Source organism: Micromys minutus (genome assembly GCF_963924665.1).
Source record: "Micromys minutus genome assembly, chromosome: 2".
NCBI classification, from domain to species: Eukaryota; Metazoa; Chordata; class Mammalia; order Rodentia; family Muridae; genus Micromys; species Micromys minutus.
In genome coordinates, this window is record NC_137971.1 from 36,209,833 (window position 1) to 36,229,002 (window position 19,170).

The 19,170-nt window shown below is 36.4% G+C and overlaps 1 protein-coding gene across 3 annotated transcripts in view; it reads left to right on the top strand.

Moving 5' to 3' along the window:
* Positions 1 to 19,170, top strand: part of SMC5 (structural maintenance of chromosomes 5) — a gene marked incomplete at its 5' end in the record, with an annotated part of 63,589 nt that overhangs the window by 16,294 nt on the left and 28,125 nt on the right. For all 3 annotated transcript variants that reach the window (XR_013974933.1, XM_080912039.1, XM_080912040.1), the window contains 3 exons: positions 281 to 352; positions 13,950 to 14,205; positions 15,394 to 15,548. Coding sequence is in view for 2 of the 3 variants with exons in the window: in XM_080912039.1 (XP_080768165.1) it covers positions 281 to 352; positions 13,950 to 14,205; positions 15,394 to 15,548 (483 nt within the window). The remainder of the gene's footprint in view (positions 1 to 280; positions 353 to 13,949; positions 14,206 to 15,393; positions 15,549 to 19,170) is intronic.

Consider the following 19,170-nt stretch of genomic DNA (forward strand, 5'->3'; position numbering starts at 1 on the left):
TTTTCATAGACAAAATATCAAGAAAACATACATAGAAATGAGTATGTGCACATGTGTTACTATACACTAAATACACTAAATAGTATAATGCTTTTCGTAATAATAGCGATAACCTTTATACATTTCCTATACCATTATTAATCTTGGTGGTAATTATGAATTTGATTTGAATTAAAATGTGGGAAAGTATTGTTTTGGTTGATTTATGTAATTGGATAGATAGGACCCTATAATTTGCTTAAGTGAGTTTTTAATTAAGTTTCTGGTTCAATTTTTTCAGGCAACTGATATTAAGGAAGCATCTCAGAAATGCAAACAAAGGCAAGACTTGATTGAACGGAAGGATAGACATGTAAGACTCCCTACCAAAAATTGATTACCTTAATTTACTATAACTTGTTTTCACAAGGGGACAAATGGTTATTGTGATTTTTTTTTTTTTTTTTTTTTTTTGGCAACTTTTCCAAATCCTCCTCATTCTGTTATTTTTTTGTGAGGGACACTAAAATTTGTAAGTGTAGTAGCTTCACAGGGGATAATTGAGAGATTTTTTCAAAGTTACTCTTGTGGCTACATTTCATAGATGGTATGGGTGTTTTATTTTGGTTTAAAATGTTAAGATTTTTTTTTTCTTACAACTTTATTTTTAAAAAAAGATGGATACATATACAGATTTTTAAAGGCATTTTGGCATAACAGTATATGACTATTTTTGTCAGTACTTAATTCTTTTAGAAGTTTGATAGCATTCAATGAAATCCCACTAGTTACCATAAGCATAAAGTACATGTAGGACAGAACATAACATGGAAACAGATTTCTTGGTGAGTATAAATTAAGCATAATGATCTGGGAATACCAAAAATTGCCACAAGGCTATTATCTTAGGTTTTGGATTATTAATGATTTAAGGTCCAGGTGTACCACACTCTGAGAGGGTGCTATACATTTATTTTTTTCCTAAGCAAAACTGAGGCTTTTAATTTTTGGCCTTTGTTTTTCTTGAGCTTCATATAGCCTGTGAATTGTTTCTGGGGTGTTCAGAGCTTTCTGGGGTTAGTGTCCAATTATCAGTGACTGCATATTATGTCTCTTCTTTTGTGACTGGGTTATCTCACTCAGGATATTCTCTAGATGCATCCATTTTCTTAGGAATTTCATAAAGTCATTGTTTCTGATAGCTGAGTAGTACTCTATTGTGTAAATATACCACAATTTTTTGTATCCATTCATCTACTGAAGGACATCTGGGTTCTTTCCAGCTTCTGGCTATTATAAATAGGGCTACTATAAACATTGTGGTGCATGTATCTTTATTGTTTGTTGGGGCATCTCTGGGGTATATGCCCAGAAGTGGAATAGCTGGGTCTTCAGATAGTACTATGTCCAATTTTCTGAGGAACTGCCAGACTAATTTCCAGAGTGGTTGTACCAGTTTACAACCCCACCAACAGTGGAGGAGTGTTCCTCTTTCTCCACATCCTCATCAGCATCTGCTGTCATCTGAGTTTTTGATCTTAGCCATTCTGACTGGTGTGAGGTGGAATCTCAGGGTTGTTTTGATTTGCATTTCCCTGATGACTGAGGATGTCAAGCACTTCCTTAGGTGCTTCTCAGCCATTCGATATTCCCCAATTGAGATTTTTTGTTTAGCTCTGTTCCCCATTTTTTAATAGGATTGTTTGATTCTCTGGTGTCTTAACTTCTTGAGTTCTTTGTATACCTCGGATAATAGGCCTCTATCTGATGTGGGGTTGGTAAAGATCTTTTCCCACTCTGTTGGCTGCCATTTTGTTTTCTTGACAGTGTCCTTAGCCTTACAGAAAGTTTGCAATCTCATTAAGTCCCATTTGTGGATCTTTGACCTTAGAGCACAAGCCATTGGTGTTCTGTTCAGGAAAATTTCCCCTGTGCCTATGTGTTCTAAGGTTTTCCCTATTTTCTCTTCTAATAGTTTCAGTGTACCTGAAGTATCTTTGATCCACTTGCACTTGAGCTTTGTACAAGGAGATAAGAAAGGGTCTATTTTCATTCTTCTGCATCCGGAGTGCCAGTTGAACCAACACCATTTGTTAAAGAGGATGTCCTTTTTCCATTGAATGTTTATAGCTCCTTTGTCAAAAATGAAGTGACTATATGTGTGAGGGTTCATTTCTGAATCTTCTGTTCTATTCCATTGATCAACATGCCTATCTCTGTACCAGTACCATGCAGATTTTAACACAGTTGCCTTGTAATATAGCTTGAAGTCAGGGATAGTGATTCCTGAAGATGTTTTCTTGTTGTTAAGGATGGATTTTGATATCTTAGTTGTTTTTTTATTCCAGATGAATTTGCACATTGCTCTTTCCAACTCTGAAGAATTGGGTTAGAATTTTGATGGGGATTGCATTGAATCTATAGATTGCTTTTGGTAAGATGGCCATTTTTACAATGTTGATCCTTCCAGCATGAAAGATCTTTCCATTTTCTGAGCTCTTCCTTGATTTCCTTCTTCAGAGATTTGAAGTTCTTGTCATACAGGTCCTTCACTTGCTTAGCTAGAGTCATACCAAGGTATTTCATATTGTTTGTGACTATTGTGAAGGGTATCTTTTCTCTAATTTCATTCTCCAAATATTTACCCTTTGCGTAGAGGAAGGCTACTGATTTGTTTGAGTTAATTTTATATCCAGCCACTTTTCTGAAGTTGTTTATCAGCTGTAGAAGTTCTCTGGTGGAATATTTGGGGTCACTTATATATATTATCATGTCATCTGCAAATAGTGATATTTTTACTTCTTCCTCTTTGTTGTTATTAAAGAGCAGCCTTAGGTCATGGTGATCTGATAGGATGCATGGGAGTATTTCTATCTTATTATATCTATTGAGGCTTATTTTGTGACCGATAATATGCTCAATTTTGGAGAAGGTGCCATGAGGTGCTGAGAAGGTGTATTCTTTTGCTTTAGGGTGAAATGTTCTGTAGATGTCTATTAATTCCAATTGGTTCATAACCTCTGTTAGTTTCACTGTGTCCTTGTTTAGTTTCTGCCTCCATGATCTGTCCATTGATGAGAGTAGGGTGTTGAGGTCTCCCACTATTACTGTGTTGCATGCGATGTATTTTTTGAGCTTTAGTAGGGTTTCTTTTATGAGTATGGGTGTTCTTGTATTTGGAGCATGTATGTTAAGGATTGAGAGTTCTTCCTGACAAATTTTTCCTGTAATGAGTAAAAAGTGTCCTTCCTTATCTTTTTTGATAACTTTTGGTTGAAAATCTACTTTATTCAATATTAGAATGACTACTCCAGCTTGTTTCTTGGGGCTGTTTGCTTGGAAGGTTTTTTTCCCAACCTTTTACTCTGAGTTAATGTCTGTCTTTGTCTCTGAGATGAATTTCCTGTATGCAGCAAAATGCTGGATTCTATTTATTTATCCAGTCCAATAGCCTATGTCTTTTTATTGGGGAATTGAGTCCATTTATATTAACAGATATTAAGGAATAGTGGTTGCTGTTTCCTGCTATTTTTGCTTTTAGAGGCAGAATTGTACTTGTGTGTCTTTCTTCTTTTGGGTTTCTTGCTTAGTTCTTGTTTTTTCTAGGATGTAGTTTCTCTCCTTGTGTTGGGTTTTCCACCTATTATTCTTTGTAGGGCTGGATTTGTGGTCAGATATTGTGTAAATTTAGTTTTGTCCTGGAATATCTTGGTCTCTCCATCTGTAGTGATCACGAGTTTTGCCTGGCTGACATTTGTGTTTTCTTAGGGTCTGTAGGATGTCTGTCCAGGATCTTCTAGCTTTTGTAGTCTCTGTTGAGAAGTTGGGTGTAATTCTGATTGGCCTGCCTTTATATGTTACATGACCTTTTTCCCTTACTGCTTTTAGTATTCTTTCTTTGTTTTGAACACTTGGCGTTTTGACTATTATGTGTTGAAAAGAATTTCTTTTCTGGTCCACTCTATTTGGAGTTCTGTAGGCTTCTTTTATGCTCGTAGTCATCTCACTCTTAAGGGCAGGGAAGTTTTCTTCTACGATTTTGTTGAAGATGTTTACTGTGCCTCTTAGTTGATATTTTTCGCCCTCTTCTATTCCTATTATCCTTAGGTTTGGTCTTATTGTGTCCTGGATCTCCTGGACATTTTGAGTTAGGAGCTTTTTGGTTTTTGTATCTTCTCTAAATGTTTTGTCTATGTTTTTAATGTTGTCTTCGGCCCCTAAGATTCTCTCTTCCATCTCTTGTAGTCTGTTGGAGATGCTTGTATCTTTGACTCCTGATTTCTTTTTTAGGTTTTCAACCTCCAGGGTTGTCTCTTTTAGTGTTTTCTTTATTGTTTCTATTTCCATTTTCAATTCTTTCATCTCTTTGGTTCTGTTTTTTTTTTTTTTTTTGTTTGTTTGTTTTTTTTTCTAGTTCTTTGATTTCTTTGCGTGTTTTTCGTGTTTCCTCTTTAAAAGCTTCTATTTGTTTATGGTTGTCCTCCTGTGCTTTTTTAAGGGAGTTATTCATGCTCGTCTCAAAAATCTCTTATCAACGTCTTGAGGTATGATTTCAGGTCTGAGTCTTCTTTTTCTGGACATTCCACTGCTTGCTGTGGTGGGAGAGCTGGGTTCTGAAGTTGCCAGGTTATCTTGGTTTTCATTCCTTAAGTTCTTTCATTTTCCTCTTGCCATCTTGTTGTCTGTGATTATATTTGGTCTTGTTGTCAGTGATTGGTACCTGTCTCTCCTATGGACCTGAGGGCCTGTGGTTTTAGGAAGAAAACTGATTCTGAGTGTTCAGCTTTTAGTGGGCAAGCAGTGAGTTTTGGTAGCAGTGACTCAGCACTGTCCTTGTGGGCTCAGATGTGGGAGCTCTTGTGAGACTGTTCTGGTAGCTCAGCCCTGTGCCTACAGGTCCTGAGTACTACTGGCAGGGACCTGGCTGTTTCTCTAGGCCTCTACAGACCCTTTTCCCAATAGCATAGTACTTTCTGCTCTCTGAGGACTCCCGATTTGCTCTTTCTGGGCCTATGTGTCAGACTCCTCCCAGGTCTAGGTGTAAAGGTCTGTAGCGTTGAACTTCAAGCACTGCCTTTCCTGGGCAAACCCTGGTTCCCACTGACAAGAGCTTGTGCCTTACTGTGTTCCTGTGTGTCTAGACTTTGAGCCAGGGCTTTTCAAGTGGATCCCGAGTCCCTATGCCAGTGTTCCAGTTCCACTGAACCAGAAGGCTGCATTTTCTGTGTGCTTCGCTTAGCCCTCTCTGCGCTTTGGCTTCTCACAGAGCAATCTCACCAGGCCTGTGTCCTTGGATCTCTGCTGTTCCAAGTGATAAATGGCCTAAACGTTTGGTCTACACGCAAGGGCTTTCCAGGCAGATACCGAGTCCTTATGCCAGAGTTCCTGTTCCCCTGAACTAACTGGAGGGCTGTGTTTTTTGTGAGCTCCGCCTAGCCCTCTCTGCGCTTTGGCTACTCACAGCACAGTCTCACCAGGCCTGTGTCCCTGGATCTCTGCTGTTCCAGGTGGCCAATGCTATGATTCTTATGTTTGTTTGTGTTTGGTTTTTTAATCAGGACAGGGCTTCTCTGAATATCCCTGGCTGTCCTGGAACTCACTCTGTAGATGATAATGACCTCAGAATCACAGAGATTAGATTCATCTACCTCTGCCTTTCACATGCTGGGCTTAAGGATGTGTGCCATTATGCCTGGCTTAAGATGTAGTTTTTAATATTGTCATTAAGTTAATATTTCTTAAAGGATCTTACTATTTTAGTCCCATAGATGGGGGTTCTTTAGCGACAGGAGTCATAAGGAGTGAAGCCAGGATTCTTGCTGTGCTCCAGCTTCTCACATGCAGAGTTTGGGCAGTGGAACTGTGGTTGTGGTTGCTTCCACACCATGCAGAATGCTGGCTGTATTGCTGTACGGTCATGAAGTATAGCCATCACGACTAGGACTGCTCTTACTATTAAAAATCACATCTGTTTTTTGTTTATATGCCACAGCACATGTGTGGAGGTCAGAAAAATCCTTGGGAGTTGGTCGTCTCCTACCATATACATTATAAGTGTGGTGTCTTTCCCCACAGAGTCCTTGAAAGCTCTTAAATTCTGGCTTTCAGTCCACTTAATTAGTCTGTCTTTGGATTGAGGGATTAACACCATTAGATTGAGTTTTTATTGGAAGGCCTGCATGCTCATTTTGTTGTTTCTGTGTGGTTAGTGGTTTGGCTAGTAAATATTTCCTAGTGTGCTGCAAACATTAGATTAAAAAGTTAATTTTGACAGTTTTTGCCACCATTTATTGGTTTTATAGAGAAGGTTATAGAGTTTCTGACTTCACTGTTCCTGATGAAATCTGAATCTTTTCTATGTGTATAGAAAAGTGTTGCTGAGATTTTAATAAGACTTGTGTTAAGCCTTGGGAGAGAGTTGACCTTTTTACTGTTTTCAGTCTTCTACTCTAGGAATATGTTCATTTATTTAGACTTTTGGTTTCTTTATCAACATTGCCTGTTTTCAGCACACATCTATCTCATCTACATTTTGTTAGATTTAAACCTTAGTCTGTCTATTCCTTCTTTCTCTCCTCCTTACCCAGATTATGTGGATTTCTTAAAATACTGTGTCACATGTAAATAGAAATGGCCTTGGGTTTTCTTTTCTGATTTATTTGTGTTTAGTTTCTTCTTTCTGACTTAGCCCACTGGTTAGTATTTCTGTCACTGTTGAGTAAAAGTAGTGAGTGCAGACCATCTCATTTATGACACTAGAAAGCACTGATTTCCATCACTAAGTATGTATGTTGTAGGCTTTTATAAGTAGAATTAACTATCAGATTCAGGAAGTTTCTCTACAGATGGCTTTGTTTCTGAAACTTTTTATTTTGAATGAAGCTAAATTTTTGTCTCTGTCTCGATTAATGTTTGTATTTTCTTCTTTGGATTGTTGATATGTTAGATTTATATTAGTTTTTTAATAGCAATCAACCTTACTTCCCTAACATGAACCCCACTTGATTGTGGTGTATGAATGTCCTTTTGTCTTTTTCATATGTGAATGAATCTACTTGCTAGCATTTTGTTGGTGGGTTTCTCACTCTGTCCGTGAGGGATAGTTTTCCTTTTCAGTATGTCTATTTAGGGATTTGGATAATATCAAGCTTCTTAAAGTGAATTGAAAATGTATTTATATATTTATGTGGGAGCAGGGTAAACATATGTCAAGCATCATGTTTGTAGAAGTGAAAGGATAATTTGTGGGAGTCAGTTCTTCAGTCTTCAGGGATCGAATGAACTCAGCTTCAAGCATGGTGGTGGCTACCATTACCAGCAGAACCATCTTGCCATCTCCCTAGACATTTATTTTATAATTGTGAATTCAGTTTCCTAAATGTGGCTTTCTGTTGTTCAGATAGTCTCTGTTTGATATTCTTTTCAGTTTTGGTGATTTGAGTTTAGAAAGCAAAGCAGTTTGTTTTGTTCAAATTGTTAAATTTATGTATAATTCTTGTGCCCTTCAGCATGGTATATCTAGAGGCCGTAGTAAGATCCGTGTCTTGTTTCATGGAACGTTGTGCTGTATTTGTTCCAGTTTTTCCTCCAGCTCTCTCCTTAGTGTCCTTCCAGAGGTTTGTGAATTCACCTAATTACCCCCCTCACTTAATTTTATTGCTTTCCAGTTTTATTTTTCCTTTCTTGTCTTTTTTTTTTTTTTTTTTTTTTTTTTTTTTTCCTCTGCTGCTGCTTGATGTGGTTTCATTTTGCTCCTTTTCAAGGTTCTTGAGCTAGAACTTACTGACTGGGACATTTGTGAACACTCTCGCTGTACATTCTCCTTTCATTACTGCTTCAGCTCTGCCCTACATGTTTTGATGTGTTGTAGTTTGATTTTCATTCAGTTCAATGTATAAATACAGTTTATTCTGTTTTCCACTTTTCTTAGAGATTAAAATTCACTTAATCTATTTACCATTTAATAAACTTAAAATAGTTTCTTTGAGAATGTTAATTAATCTGTAACCACCCGCATGTATATTTTGGTGTTTGTACACATGAGTGCTGGTATACATGTGCTACAGTATGCATATAGAGGCGAGAAAACATCAGGAGTCAGCTCTCACCTCTTCCCTTCTTCAGTGTCTTTTGTGGTTGGCCATTGTATATGCTAAGCTGACTAGCCTGTGAACGTGAAGGTTCTCACTGGGATTACAGAAATGCAGGTTTTGTACTGCTGCTGTCTTAGTTAGATTTCTATTGTTGTGATAAAGACCATGAGCATAAGGGAATAAAAGGTTTATCACTGGAGAATGAAAGGCCACAGTGCATCACTGAGGGAAGTTAGGGGAGGACTCAAGGCAAGAACCTAGAGAGAGGAACTGAAGTAATACTTATGAGGATATTTCTGCTTACTGGCCTATTCTTCATGGTTTTCTCAACTTACTTTCTTAGTAGGTCCCAGACACACCTGCCCAGGGACGATGCTGCCCCCACTCGCCTGTGTCCTCCCACATCAGTCATGCATCAGGAAAATCAGTACACACTCACATACAGGCCATGTCATGGAAGCATTTTCTCAGTTAAGGTTCTTATTCCCTGATAATGCTAACTTGTGTCTAGTTGATAAAATTAATCAGCACAGGATCTAAACACAGGTCCTTGCACTTGCGTGGCAAGTTCTTTACCCACTGAGCCGCCCAGCCAGTTGTATAGTTTTTTTGTATGACCATATGCTTTTATTTCTCTTGGGAAATTGGAGGTGTTAGGTTTAGGTATTTATAGGCTTTGTTTTTACATTGTAGAATATGAAAACTGCAGATGTGATGAGTTTAAAGTAAGACAAAAGGAAGTACTCTAATTTTAAGCTATTTTCTTAATGGAGTATGGGGCAAGGACATAGTAAGGACTAAGTAAGCTGACTTAGTAGAGGAAGACAGCTGCAAGGCTTAAGAGTGGTAGAAATGAGAGAAATTTACATAAGAATTGGAATGTGTTAATGGTGAAAGTTTTGGCTGCCATTTTTGTGATGACTGTAAACTTAAAATGAGACCAGCTTTTCAGGATGCCTTATTATTTCAGTTGCTTAGATACAGCAGAAATATGGTTAGAATTAAGCTTATTCTTTTCCAGTATGACATGAGTTAAGGATCAGTTGGTCTTAGCAAGGGAGTGAATGACTGGCAAGTTATGGAACACAGTTGGCTAAAGAAATAAAGGAAAAGATGGGTTGAGGTGGTAGAAAGTAGGTCAGTAGACTACAGCACCAAGTGGATTTTTTTAAGGAATGGGTAGAATAGGAATACCAGGCTGAACATAGTGGAAAGAAAGAAGTAATTATCAAATAATAGGTTTTAGAAGCTGTGTGATTTTGGGTGATTTACATTGTCTATAGTAAAAGGAAAGTATCTTGGAAGTTAAAGAAGAAAAGAAACACAGACCAAAAGGATTGACTTTCTGTGTTTAGGTTGAAGTCACATGACCACAGGCATAATGGTGGATTAAAGAAGACAGTGAATCAGGTGCCAGAGTCATCAGTCTGTAAGTAGTGAGGGAGGACTTTGATGGAAAGTTAACTCACAACAGGATGGTGGGCAGCATAGTTTGATTCCATGGCATTAAAAGAATCTGAAACAGAGTGCATTAAATAGGAAGGACTCAGGAGGGGACTTCTGCCCTTGGCTCTAAACCTAAAAAAAGGTTTATGGCCAGTCATTACTAGAGAGAGCTCAGTACAGAAGTATCTTCCAGAAATACCCACGTTTCAGCTAGAGTTAACAAAGTACATTCAGAGAGATTGAGCAACACAAGAATAGTATCTAACAAAACCTGGAGAGGTGAGGTTTTAAATGTGTTCAAATTCAACATCAGTACCGGTTATGGTGGGGCTGATGTGATTATTGATGATATTGATAGTCTGCTAGATGAGGGTCGCAAATGTGTTACAGTTGAGAAAATGTGGCCAAGGACTGAGGAGTCATTGATGCAATTCTGTTTTTTAAGGTCCAAGGTAAAGACCTTCTGGAAAATGTTTTTGTTAATCCACTGACTTTTCTTTCTGGACGTACAAAATACATGCATGATCAGTTTCTTGTCTCTGGACTTTTTCATGTGTTTGGTGGTAGCTGATTGTTGTACTCTGACATGCTTGCTTGGTCTCCTGGATGGCTTAGAGTGTGAAGATTTCATGGATGAACATTGATTTCTTGTCTTTTCTTTAATTTTCTTTTCCTCTCTTTCTCTCTCTATCTCTGTATATACATAAAAATTCTGTTACTTTTATTTGTGTTTGATATAGAAGACAGTATTTGGCAAATGTTTAATTTCTTGATAATGCCAAATTTAAATTTTCAGAAAGAAATTTCTAACAATAGGGAGTTAAAATGTGGTGCTTTCATATGACAAAATATGATACTGGTGTATAAATTCTATTTTGCGAAAATATATGAGGAAGGTAGTAAAAATGTCAGTGAAGCTTGAGTGGTCTCATTTAATAAGAATGTTTTATAAATAAGATACAAGTAGACACTGAAGAAATGTAAAGCTTAAAGACATTTCACTATAAATTATTTTTATTTGTTCTAAGTATGTATTTTCCATATTCCTTATCAATTTATTATAACTTTTATAATGAACAAGAGGAGAAAATAAATATGACTTAGAAATAAAACTGGTTAATAGCATATGCAGTGCACTAACTTAATACATTATAGTTAAAATAGCAAATTAAATGTAGTATATATTTGTATGTGTTATCTTTTTTTTAGATTTTTTTTTCAATTTTATTGAATATTCTCTGATTTTACATTTCGAATGTTATACCCCACCCACTCTCCTTCCTCCTCTCCTTCAACTTGCTTCCATGAAGGTGCTCCCTCTCCCAATCACCATCCCTACCTCAGTGCCTTGGCTGGTTGATGATGTTGTTCTTCCTGTAAGGCTGCAAACCTTTCAGCTCTTTCAGTTCTTTCTCTAGCTCTTTCATTGGGGTCCACATGCTCGGTCTTATGCTTAGCTGCAAGCATCTTCATCTGTGTCTATCTGACTCTTGGAGAGCTTCTGAGGAGACATCCATATCTGTTTCCTGCCGGTAAACACTTCTTGGCAACAGCAATAGTGCTTGGGTTTGGTGTCTGTATATGAGGTGGTTCTCCAGGTAATGCAGTCTCTGTGGATCTTTTCTATAATCCCTGCTCCTCTATTTGACCCTGTATTTCCTCCCCTGTTTTGTTCTCCCTTCTAAAAAGGGCTGACACATCCACATTCTGGTCTTCCTTCTTTTTGAGTTTCATAAGTTCTGTGGATGATTTCTTAGGTATTCTGAGCTTTTTGTTTGTTTGTTTGTTTGTTTGTTTTGGGGGGGCAGTATCTACTTATAAGTGAGTACATACTATGAGTGTTCTTTTGCGACTGGATTATATCACTCAGGATGATAGCTTCAAGGTCCATCCATTTGCCTAGAAATTTCTTGAACTAGTTGTTTTTAATAGCTGAGTTGTGTATATGTACCACAATTTCTGTATTCATTCCTCTGTTGAAGGACATGTAGATTCTTTCCAGCTTCTGGCTGTTATAAATAACAGTGCTATGAACATGGTTAAGCATGTGTCACTGTTAGATGTTGGATCTACTCTTGGGTATATGCCCAGGAGTGGTATAGTTGGGTTCTCAAGTAGTACTATGTCCAATTTTTTTTTTGAGGAACCACCAGACTGATTTCCAGAGTGGTTGTACCAGTTTACAACCCCACCAACAGTGGAGAAATGTTCCTCTTTCTCCACATCCTTGCCAGCATCTGCTGTCACCTGAGTGTATTAGGATCTAATGATTTCCTGAATTTCCTCAGTTTCTTTATGTTTCCCCTTTCATTTCTGATTTTATTAATTTGGATACTCTCTCTGTGCCCTCTGAGTCTGGCTAAGGGTTTATCTTGTTGATTTTCTCAAAGAACCAGCTCCTGGGTTTGTTGATTCTTTGTAGTTTTTTGTTTGTTTGTTTGTTTGTTTCTATTTGGTTGATTTCAGCTCTGAGTTTGATTATCTCCTGCTTCTCTTGTGTGTATCTTCATCTTTTTGTTCTAAAGCTTTCAGTTGTGCTGTCAAGCTGCTAGTGTATGCTCTCTCCAGTTTCTTTTTAGAGGTGCTCAGCGCTATGAGTTTTCCTCTTAGCACTGCTTTCATTGTATCCCATATGTTTGGGTATGTTGTGCTTTCATTTTTGTTAAATTCTGAAAAGTCTTTGATTACTTTCTTTATTTCTTCTTTGACCAAGCTAGAGCATTGTTTGGCTTCCATGTGTCTGTGGGCTTTTTGTTCTTTTTGTTATTATTGAAGACCAACCTTAGTTCATTGTGATCTGATAGAATGCATGGGATGATTTTGATCATCTTGTATCTGTTGAGACCTGTTTTGTGACCAATTGTCTGGTCTATTTTGGAGAAGGTGCCATGAGGTGCTGAGAAGAAGGTGTATTCTTTTGTTTTAGGATGAAATATTCTATAAATGTCTGTTAAATCTATTTGTTTCAGAACTTCTGTTAGTTTCACTGTGTCTCTGTTCAGTTTCTGCATCCATGATCTATCCATTGATGAGAGTGGAGTGTTGAAGTCTCCCAATATTATTATGTGTGGTGTAATATATGCTCTGAACTTTAGTAACATTTCTTTTATAAATGTGGGTGCTCTTGTATTTGGAGCACAGATGTTCAGGATTGAGAGTTCATCTTGATAGATTGTTTTCCTTTCATGAGTAAGAATTGTCCATCCTTGTCTTTTTTTGATGACTTTTGGTTGAAAATCTATTTTGATATTAGATACGTCAGCTTATTTCTTGGTTTCATTTGCTTGGAAAGTTTTTTCCCAACCTTTTACTCTGAGGTAGTGCCTGTCTTTGTTGCTGAGATGAGTTTCCTGTATGCAGCAAAATGCTGGATCCTGTTTATGTATCTAGTCTGATAGTCTTATGTTTTTTTATTGGAGAATTGAGTCCATTGATGTTAAGGGATATTAAGGAATAGTGATTATTGTTTCCTGCTATTTTTGTTGATAGAGGATAAGTTATGTTTGCGTGCTTTTCTTCTTTGGTGTTTGTTGCAAGAGGATTAATTTCTTGATTTTCTTTTTCAAGGGTGAAGTTTCTATATTTATTTTTTAATGTATATGGGTTTTGTTTGTTTGTTTATTCGTTTTTTTTTTCCCCTTTGTGTATGTCTGTGCACCATGTATGTTCCTAATGGTCTCAGAGACTAGAAGAGAGCTCTGGATCCCTCTGAGACTGTTACAGATAGTTGTGAATTGCCATGTAGGTACTAGGAATCAAACCCAGGTCCTTCAAAAGAGCTCTTAACCACTGAGTATTCCTCCAGTACCCTGTTTGTGTATGTCTTAAAAAAAAACAGTGTTCTTGATAAACTGATTTTAAATTTGTTGACAAGTGGCCATACTTTTTTAACTTATTAAAAAATTAAGTTTTAAAAATAGCTTATTTTGGACTCTAAGTCAAAAGTTAAAACATAAAGATTCAGTGTTAACTTGAAGTGTTAGTAGAGAATAATTTTGTTGAAAGAAATTTGTCTGGGTTTAAATTTTGGTCATATGTGTAATATATACTTTTTGTAAGTATTTATGCATCTGACTTTGCCTTACATGTTTTTATTCGCCAAGCATTGTAATAAGTACTCACCATATGTTAAGTTGCAGTTAAGTATTTTTGATATACTTAACCAACAGATTACTGGTAGTTGACTGGGTAGTAATCTGCTAATATACCTCTTAAAAAGAGGAGTACTCATGGGATGTGTGTGTGTGTGTGTAAGGTTCTAATGTGTGTGATGATTCTTATGACCCAGCTCCAGGTTTTCTGTGTGCTAGATGTCAGCTCTTCCTGTGAGCACCATGCCTTTGTCCTAGGCAATTTAAAGCATTATTTCTGCAAACCTAAATAGACTAGAAGAGAACATTCTCGGATGCTAACCTACTTTTGCTTCGTTAGATTAAGGAGCTTCAGCAGGCATTAACCGTCAGGCAGAGTGAAGAGCATGACCGGCAGAAGAGAATAAGCAACACCCGCAAGATGATAGAAGATTTGCAGAATGAGCTCAGGACTGCAGAAAATTGTGAGAACCTTCAGCCCCAGATTGATGCCCTCACAAATGATCTAAGACGCGTTCAAGAGGAGAAGGCTTTATGTGAAGGCGAGATCATTGACAAACAGAGAGAAAAGGAAATGCTGGAGAAGCAGAAACGGAGTAAGTTTCCTGGGGACAAAGAACAGTTTATGAAATGGGGGCTTGCTTATTCCCCTGACTTTCACCCCCTCATACTGATTTACCTTTGATCCATTTTAATCTGTTTTTATGAGTGATGGGGACATACAGTTGAAAGGAACTCAGGGAGACCCACTCTTACCTCCTCACAGTATTAGTAATGCTGGTATTTGTTATTTTAACAGTTGTTGGTATTGAATAAACATTTTTATGCTTAGGTACTAATACAGTAGGCCATCTCTGCTTTCTGTTTTCAAATCTAATGTTTTATTGAGGACCATAATTGTATGTACTTTCTTAGCAGTTAGACTACTAAACTTATTTATAGCCAGGCACATTATAATGGAGTTGCTTTTTAAAGGTTTAATTTGCCTTGTTTTAGAAAATACCATTTGTTGTAGCGTATCTTTACATTAAAAACAAGTTATTATTTATGTAGCTGGGCATACATTACGACTAGGTACACATAGAGGTCAACCAATCTTTTGGAGTTGGTTTTGTCTTCTGTGGGATCTGAGGATCAACCTGAGGTCAGGAGGCATTTGGAATAAGCACTCTCATCCCTAAGCCGGCTCACCGCTCTAGCATCCCCTTACATTTGGAAAGAGGAACATTCAACTTCTCTCTCTTTTTTTTTTTTTTTTTTTTGTATTGGTTTTTTGAATTCTACATCTTGCTTCCAAGGCCTTCTCTATGGTCCTTATCTTGGACATACCTCATTCCTCTCCTTCACTGAATAAATCTGTTCCTGAATTTCATTATCTCCTCCCACCTTCTCTTTATTTTTCTTAGATTTATAGATAACATTCTAAGAAGAAATATGGAATGTTTATTTCAATGTTTTTATATTACTTAAGAACATTTTAAATTTAGTAACTCTTCTTTATTGATTTTTATAGTAGATTCAGTTCCACATTAAAACTAATTACTCACTGAAAAAACCCACTCATGCCCCTTGCCACTTTCTTCTTCTTTTTCTTATTTCCAGGTCACCTACTTTTTAATAGCTTCAGGTCACTTTTTATCTTAGGTGTTAAGTAATTTTAGAAAGACTTTGAAATATTTGCCCTGAGTTGTATTTATAGCCTCTATATTTAAAATTTTCTGTATTGTTTACAAATTGATATTCTTATGTTTTCAAAGAAGTGATACTTTTCTTTCCAATTATAGGTGTGAGCGATCATATCATACGTTTTGACAATCTTATGAATCAGAAGGAAGATAAGCTGAGACAGAGGTACCGGGATACATATGATGCAGTCTTGTGGCTGAGAAATAACAGAGACAGGTTTAAACAAAGAGTCTGTGAGCCCATAATGCTCACGGTAAGAAATTTTATTCAGTTTTGTAACATCTGTTAATGTTATTATTAGGGTTATTATAGATTTTTGTTGGAATAAGAAATCTTATTCTTGTTAAGACCTTGGTTTTCTTCATTGGATTTGTAATCACGGTGGGGCTAAATCCATGCATAAGTTTTCTAAAGTGCTCTTGAGGTATAGTGGTATATAAACTGAACTTTTTCTAGAAAGCAGTTTAAAACTAGGGGACCAGAGAAATGGTTCAATCTATTAAGTACTGCTTTGCAAACATGAAAACCTTAGTTTAAGTTATCAAAGTTTATATAAAAGGGAGGGAAAGGAAGGTGGGTGTAGCATGCCTGCAATCCGGACACTGAAAGGCAGATAGGATCTCTGGCCAGCCAGTATAACTACATTTACAGCTCCAGATTCAGTGAGATACAGACTGAAACTCTCTCAAATCAAAAAAATTGGAGTGAGATTAAGGGAAGCATCCGACATCAGCCTCTGGCACACATGCACGCACACACGTCCCATAAAAAGGTAAGAAACTGGGGACTTGCTAACTAGGATCATGTATGAAATAAGGTTGCTTGACTAGGTTTTAGTCAAGGTATTAATACTAGGTTTTAGATTATAGTATTAGATTAAAACTGCTTAAGAAGTGAGAAACTGCTATAAAAATATTAATAAGAGATGTTTGACAAGATAAGCAAGAAAAGTATATTTTAAAAGGATTTTGTGAATGAAGCAAGTAATTGATATTGTAAAATAAGTGAGAGCTTTGATGACTGGGTCATCAGGAATAGAAAACTGTAGCAGTTTAATGAAGTTTGGTCATGAATGTAATTGGATAATTTCTATCAAACTCTCAGATGATTGCTTTGGCTTTAGACGGGGCTGTAAGAATAAGAAAACACATTTTTTAAAAAAGATTTTTTTATTTATTTTATGTATGGGTGCTCTAACTACATGTACACCTGCAGACCAGAAGAGGGCATCAGAACTCATTGTAGATGTTGTGAGTCACCATGTAGTTGCTGGAAATTAAACTCAGGACCACTGGAAGAGCAGCTGGTGTTCTTAACTGCTGAGCCATCTCTCCAGCCCCAGAAAACACATTCCTTAATAGTGATCTACTAGATATAGATTCATAAGATTAGAACTCCCCAAATAACCTAAAATTGTTTTTACTAGATACTTTTTCTTAATAAAAATAGATCTTTGTAGAATTCATGACAAGGTCTGTTTTCTCTAACCTTTACTTTATTAATAATAGTATAAATTTAACTCTTATTATATCTTAATATTAATAAGATTAATAATTGTAATATGTTCTTTTCTTCACAGTTACATGTACCTATAATCTCAGTTCTTGAGAGGCTGAGACAGGAGGATTGAGAATTTTGATGCTAGCTTCAGCTACATAACAAGTTACATTCTAGTCTGGGTAACATAGTAAAACCCTTTCCTCTAAAACTAAACAGAAACAACAGCAAGGAGAACACTTTTCCAAAATTAAGAAGAGAATTTATGTTTAGTATATTCAGATTGTTTTGATCTGATAAGGACTGAAAAAAATCCTTGCTTTAAGTTATAGTGCAAGTATAGTGATTGGCTCATTAAAAAAAAAAACAACCTCAGTAATAGTTCAGAACTTAATCTGGTTTGCCATCTGATTGTCTAACTAATCCATCACTAGGTCATATCACTAGCTGGAGTATATTTACATCTGGGTATTTAAGACAAGATGTATCTACTAATATGCAGTGACTTTTCACCTTCTCGCTTCTCTTTCCATCCAGATCTATATGTACACTTACCTAACACTTCAGTTCTACTTGTCAAGTGCAGAGTATGTACATTGAAAATGTCAGATAGTTTGTCGGAATTCCAGTTCCATTTATTTCTAACAACTCCAGTCTAGAACTGAAAAATGTAGAAAAGAGCTGTAGATATTATTTTTATTATCATAGAATATTTATAATCCTAATTATACCTTGTATTAGCATAATTAATGTGCATAGAGAAGAAAATTTATAAAGATACTGGTAGGTAAGATAAATTACCTCTTATTCTCACAGTGGAATATAGTAGTACCATTTAAATACTGTTGTAGAGTCTGGGATGATAGTTGAATTGGTAACGTGCTTGTGCAGTAGGGAAGTGAAGGCAGTGAATCTTGGGTTCTCTGCCAGCCAGTCTAGTTTTCTTAGTGAGTACCAGGCCAATGGGAGATCTTGTTTCAAAAAATTGATGGATGGCACTGAGGAGCAATGATTGTCCTCCAACCTCCACTTACATACATATGTGTGAGCCTGCACATATACACACACATACAAACAAAGCTATAGGTTAGGGCTAATAATAACGAACGAGTAATATGTGTAACACGAATGAACTATAAAACAGGTTGAATAGAGGGTATAGAAATTTTTCATTTAAACATTATTGACCAGATGATCTAAAGATGTGTATGTCTACTGCACTTGCCTATCTTACTACTTTGTGAAGGTGTAACTGTAAAATTCTTTGAAAAACTTGGACAAATATTATTTCCACTGAATACCAGAAAGAACACAGCAGTATTCTAAGAAACGGGAAGCTAAAGAACCAATACGTTACATACACTTTACTTGAGGGTATGAACTATGTCTGGGGGAAAAAAGGTAAGTCATTCACTTTTAGAATGTCACAAGTTGGGTAGTAACCAAAATAACTATTTGTGAGATTTCAAAGAATTGTATGGATATGTCGTGAACTGTTTACACAAGATAAGGACTTTTGGTTCTCAAATGATACTAGAAAGATATTTCTAATAAATACACCCTAGCAAAACATGAGAACCAAGACCTATACTGGTTAATCTATAGGAGTTATTTTTGTCCATTCTAGAAGTTGGAAGTGAACATCAACTTAAACGTTTTCCTTAATTTGCACTTTTTACCATAAAAAATATGAAATGATAAACACCAGATGTTTATAGTATACATACTTTAGTGATCATATTTTATAGTGTTTGTTGTCTGTCTGAATTCCCATTTTTCTACACTTGATATTTTCTAGAGAATAATATTGGTCAATGTTTATATAGCAAACCTTTTTGAAAAGAAAAAAATACTTTTTTTTTAGCAGTATTCGAAATTGAATCTAGGGTCTAATGCATAGTAAACAAGTACTCTCCCACTGAGCTATATCCCCAGACCAGAGCCCTAGTTAAAAATAGAAAGGTTCATCATAATAGCATCCTATGTAAATATCTTGTCGTTCATCAGCTCCTATAAAATCTAGTAGGCAGTACTTTCTAGTGTCACTGTTAATGAGAGCTATATGACAGCTTGCTTTTCATTTTGCTTATTTATGATAATAAATACTTAATATTCTTGAAACAATTTTCCCCTTAACGTATCTTAATACCTCCCATAGGATTGGGTTGCTTATGAAGTAATGTCTAATTAGTAGATGTCTTTTAACTATGTTAGTAAAAATTGTGTATGGTGGTACTTGCCTGTGATACCAGCAGCTGTGAGGTAGATGCAGGAGCAGCACAAGCCACATAATGAATTGAGGTACAATGTCATAGTAGAGAAACCCAAAAACCCCAAATAAGTGCATTTATGTTGGAGCGGTGTAAACCTTTGACTTC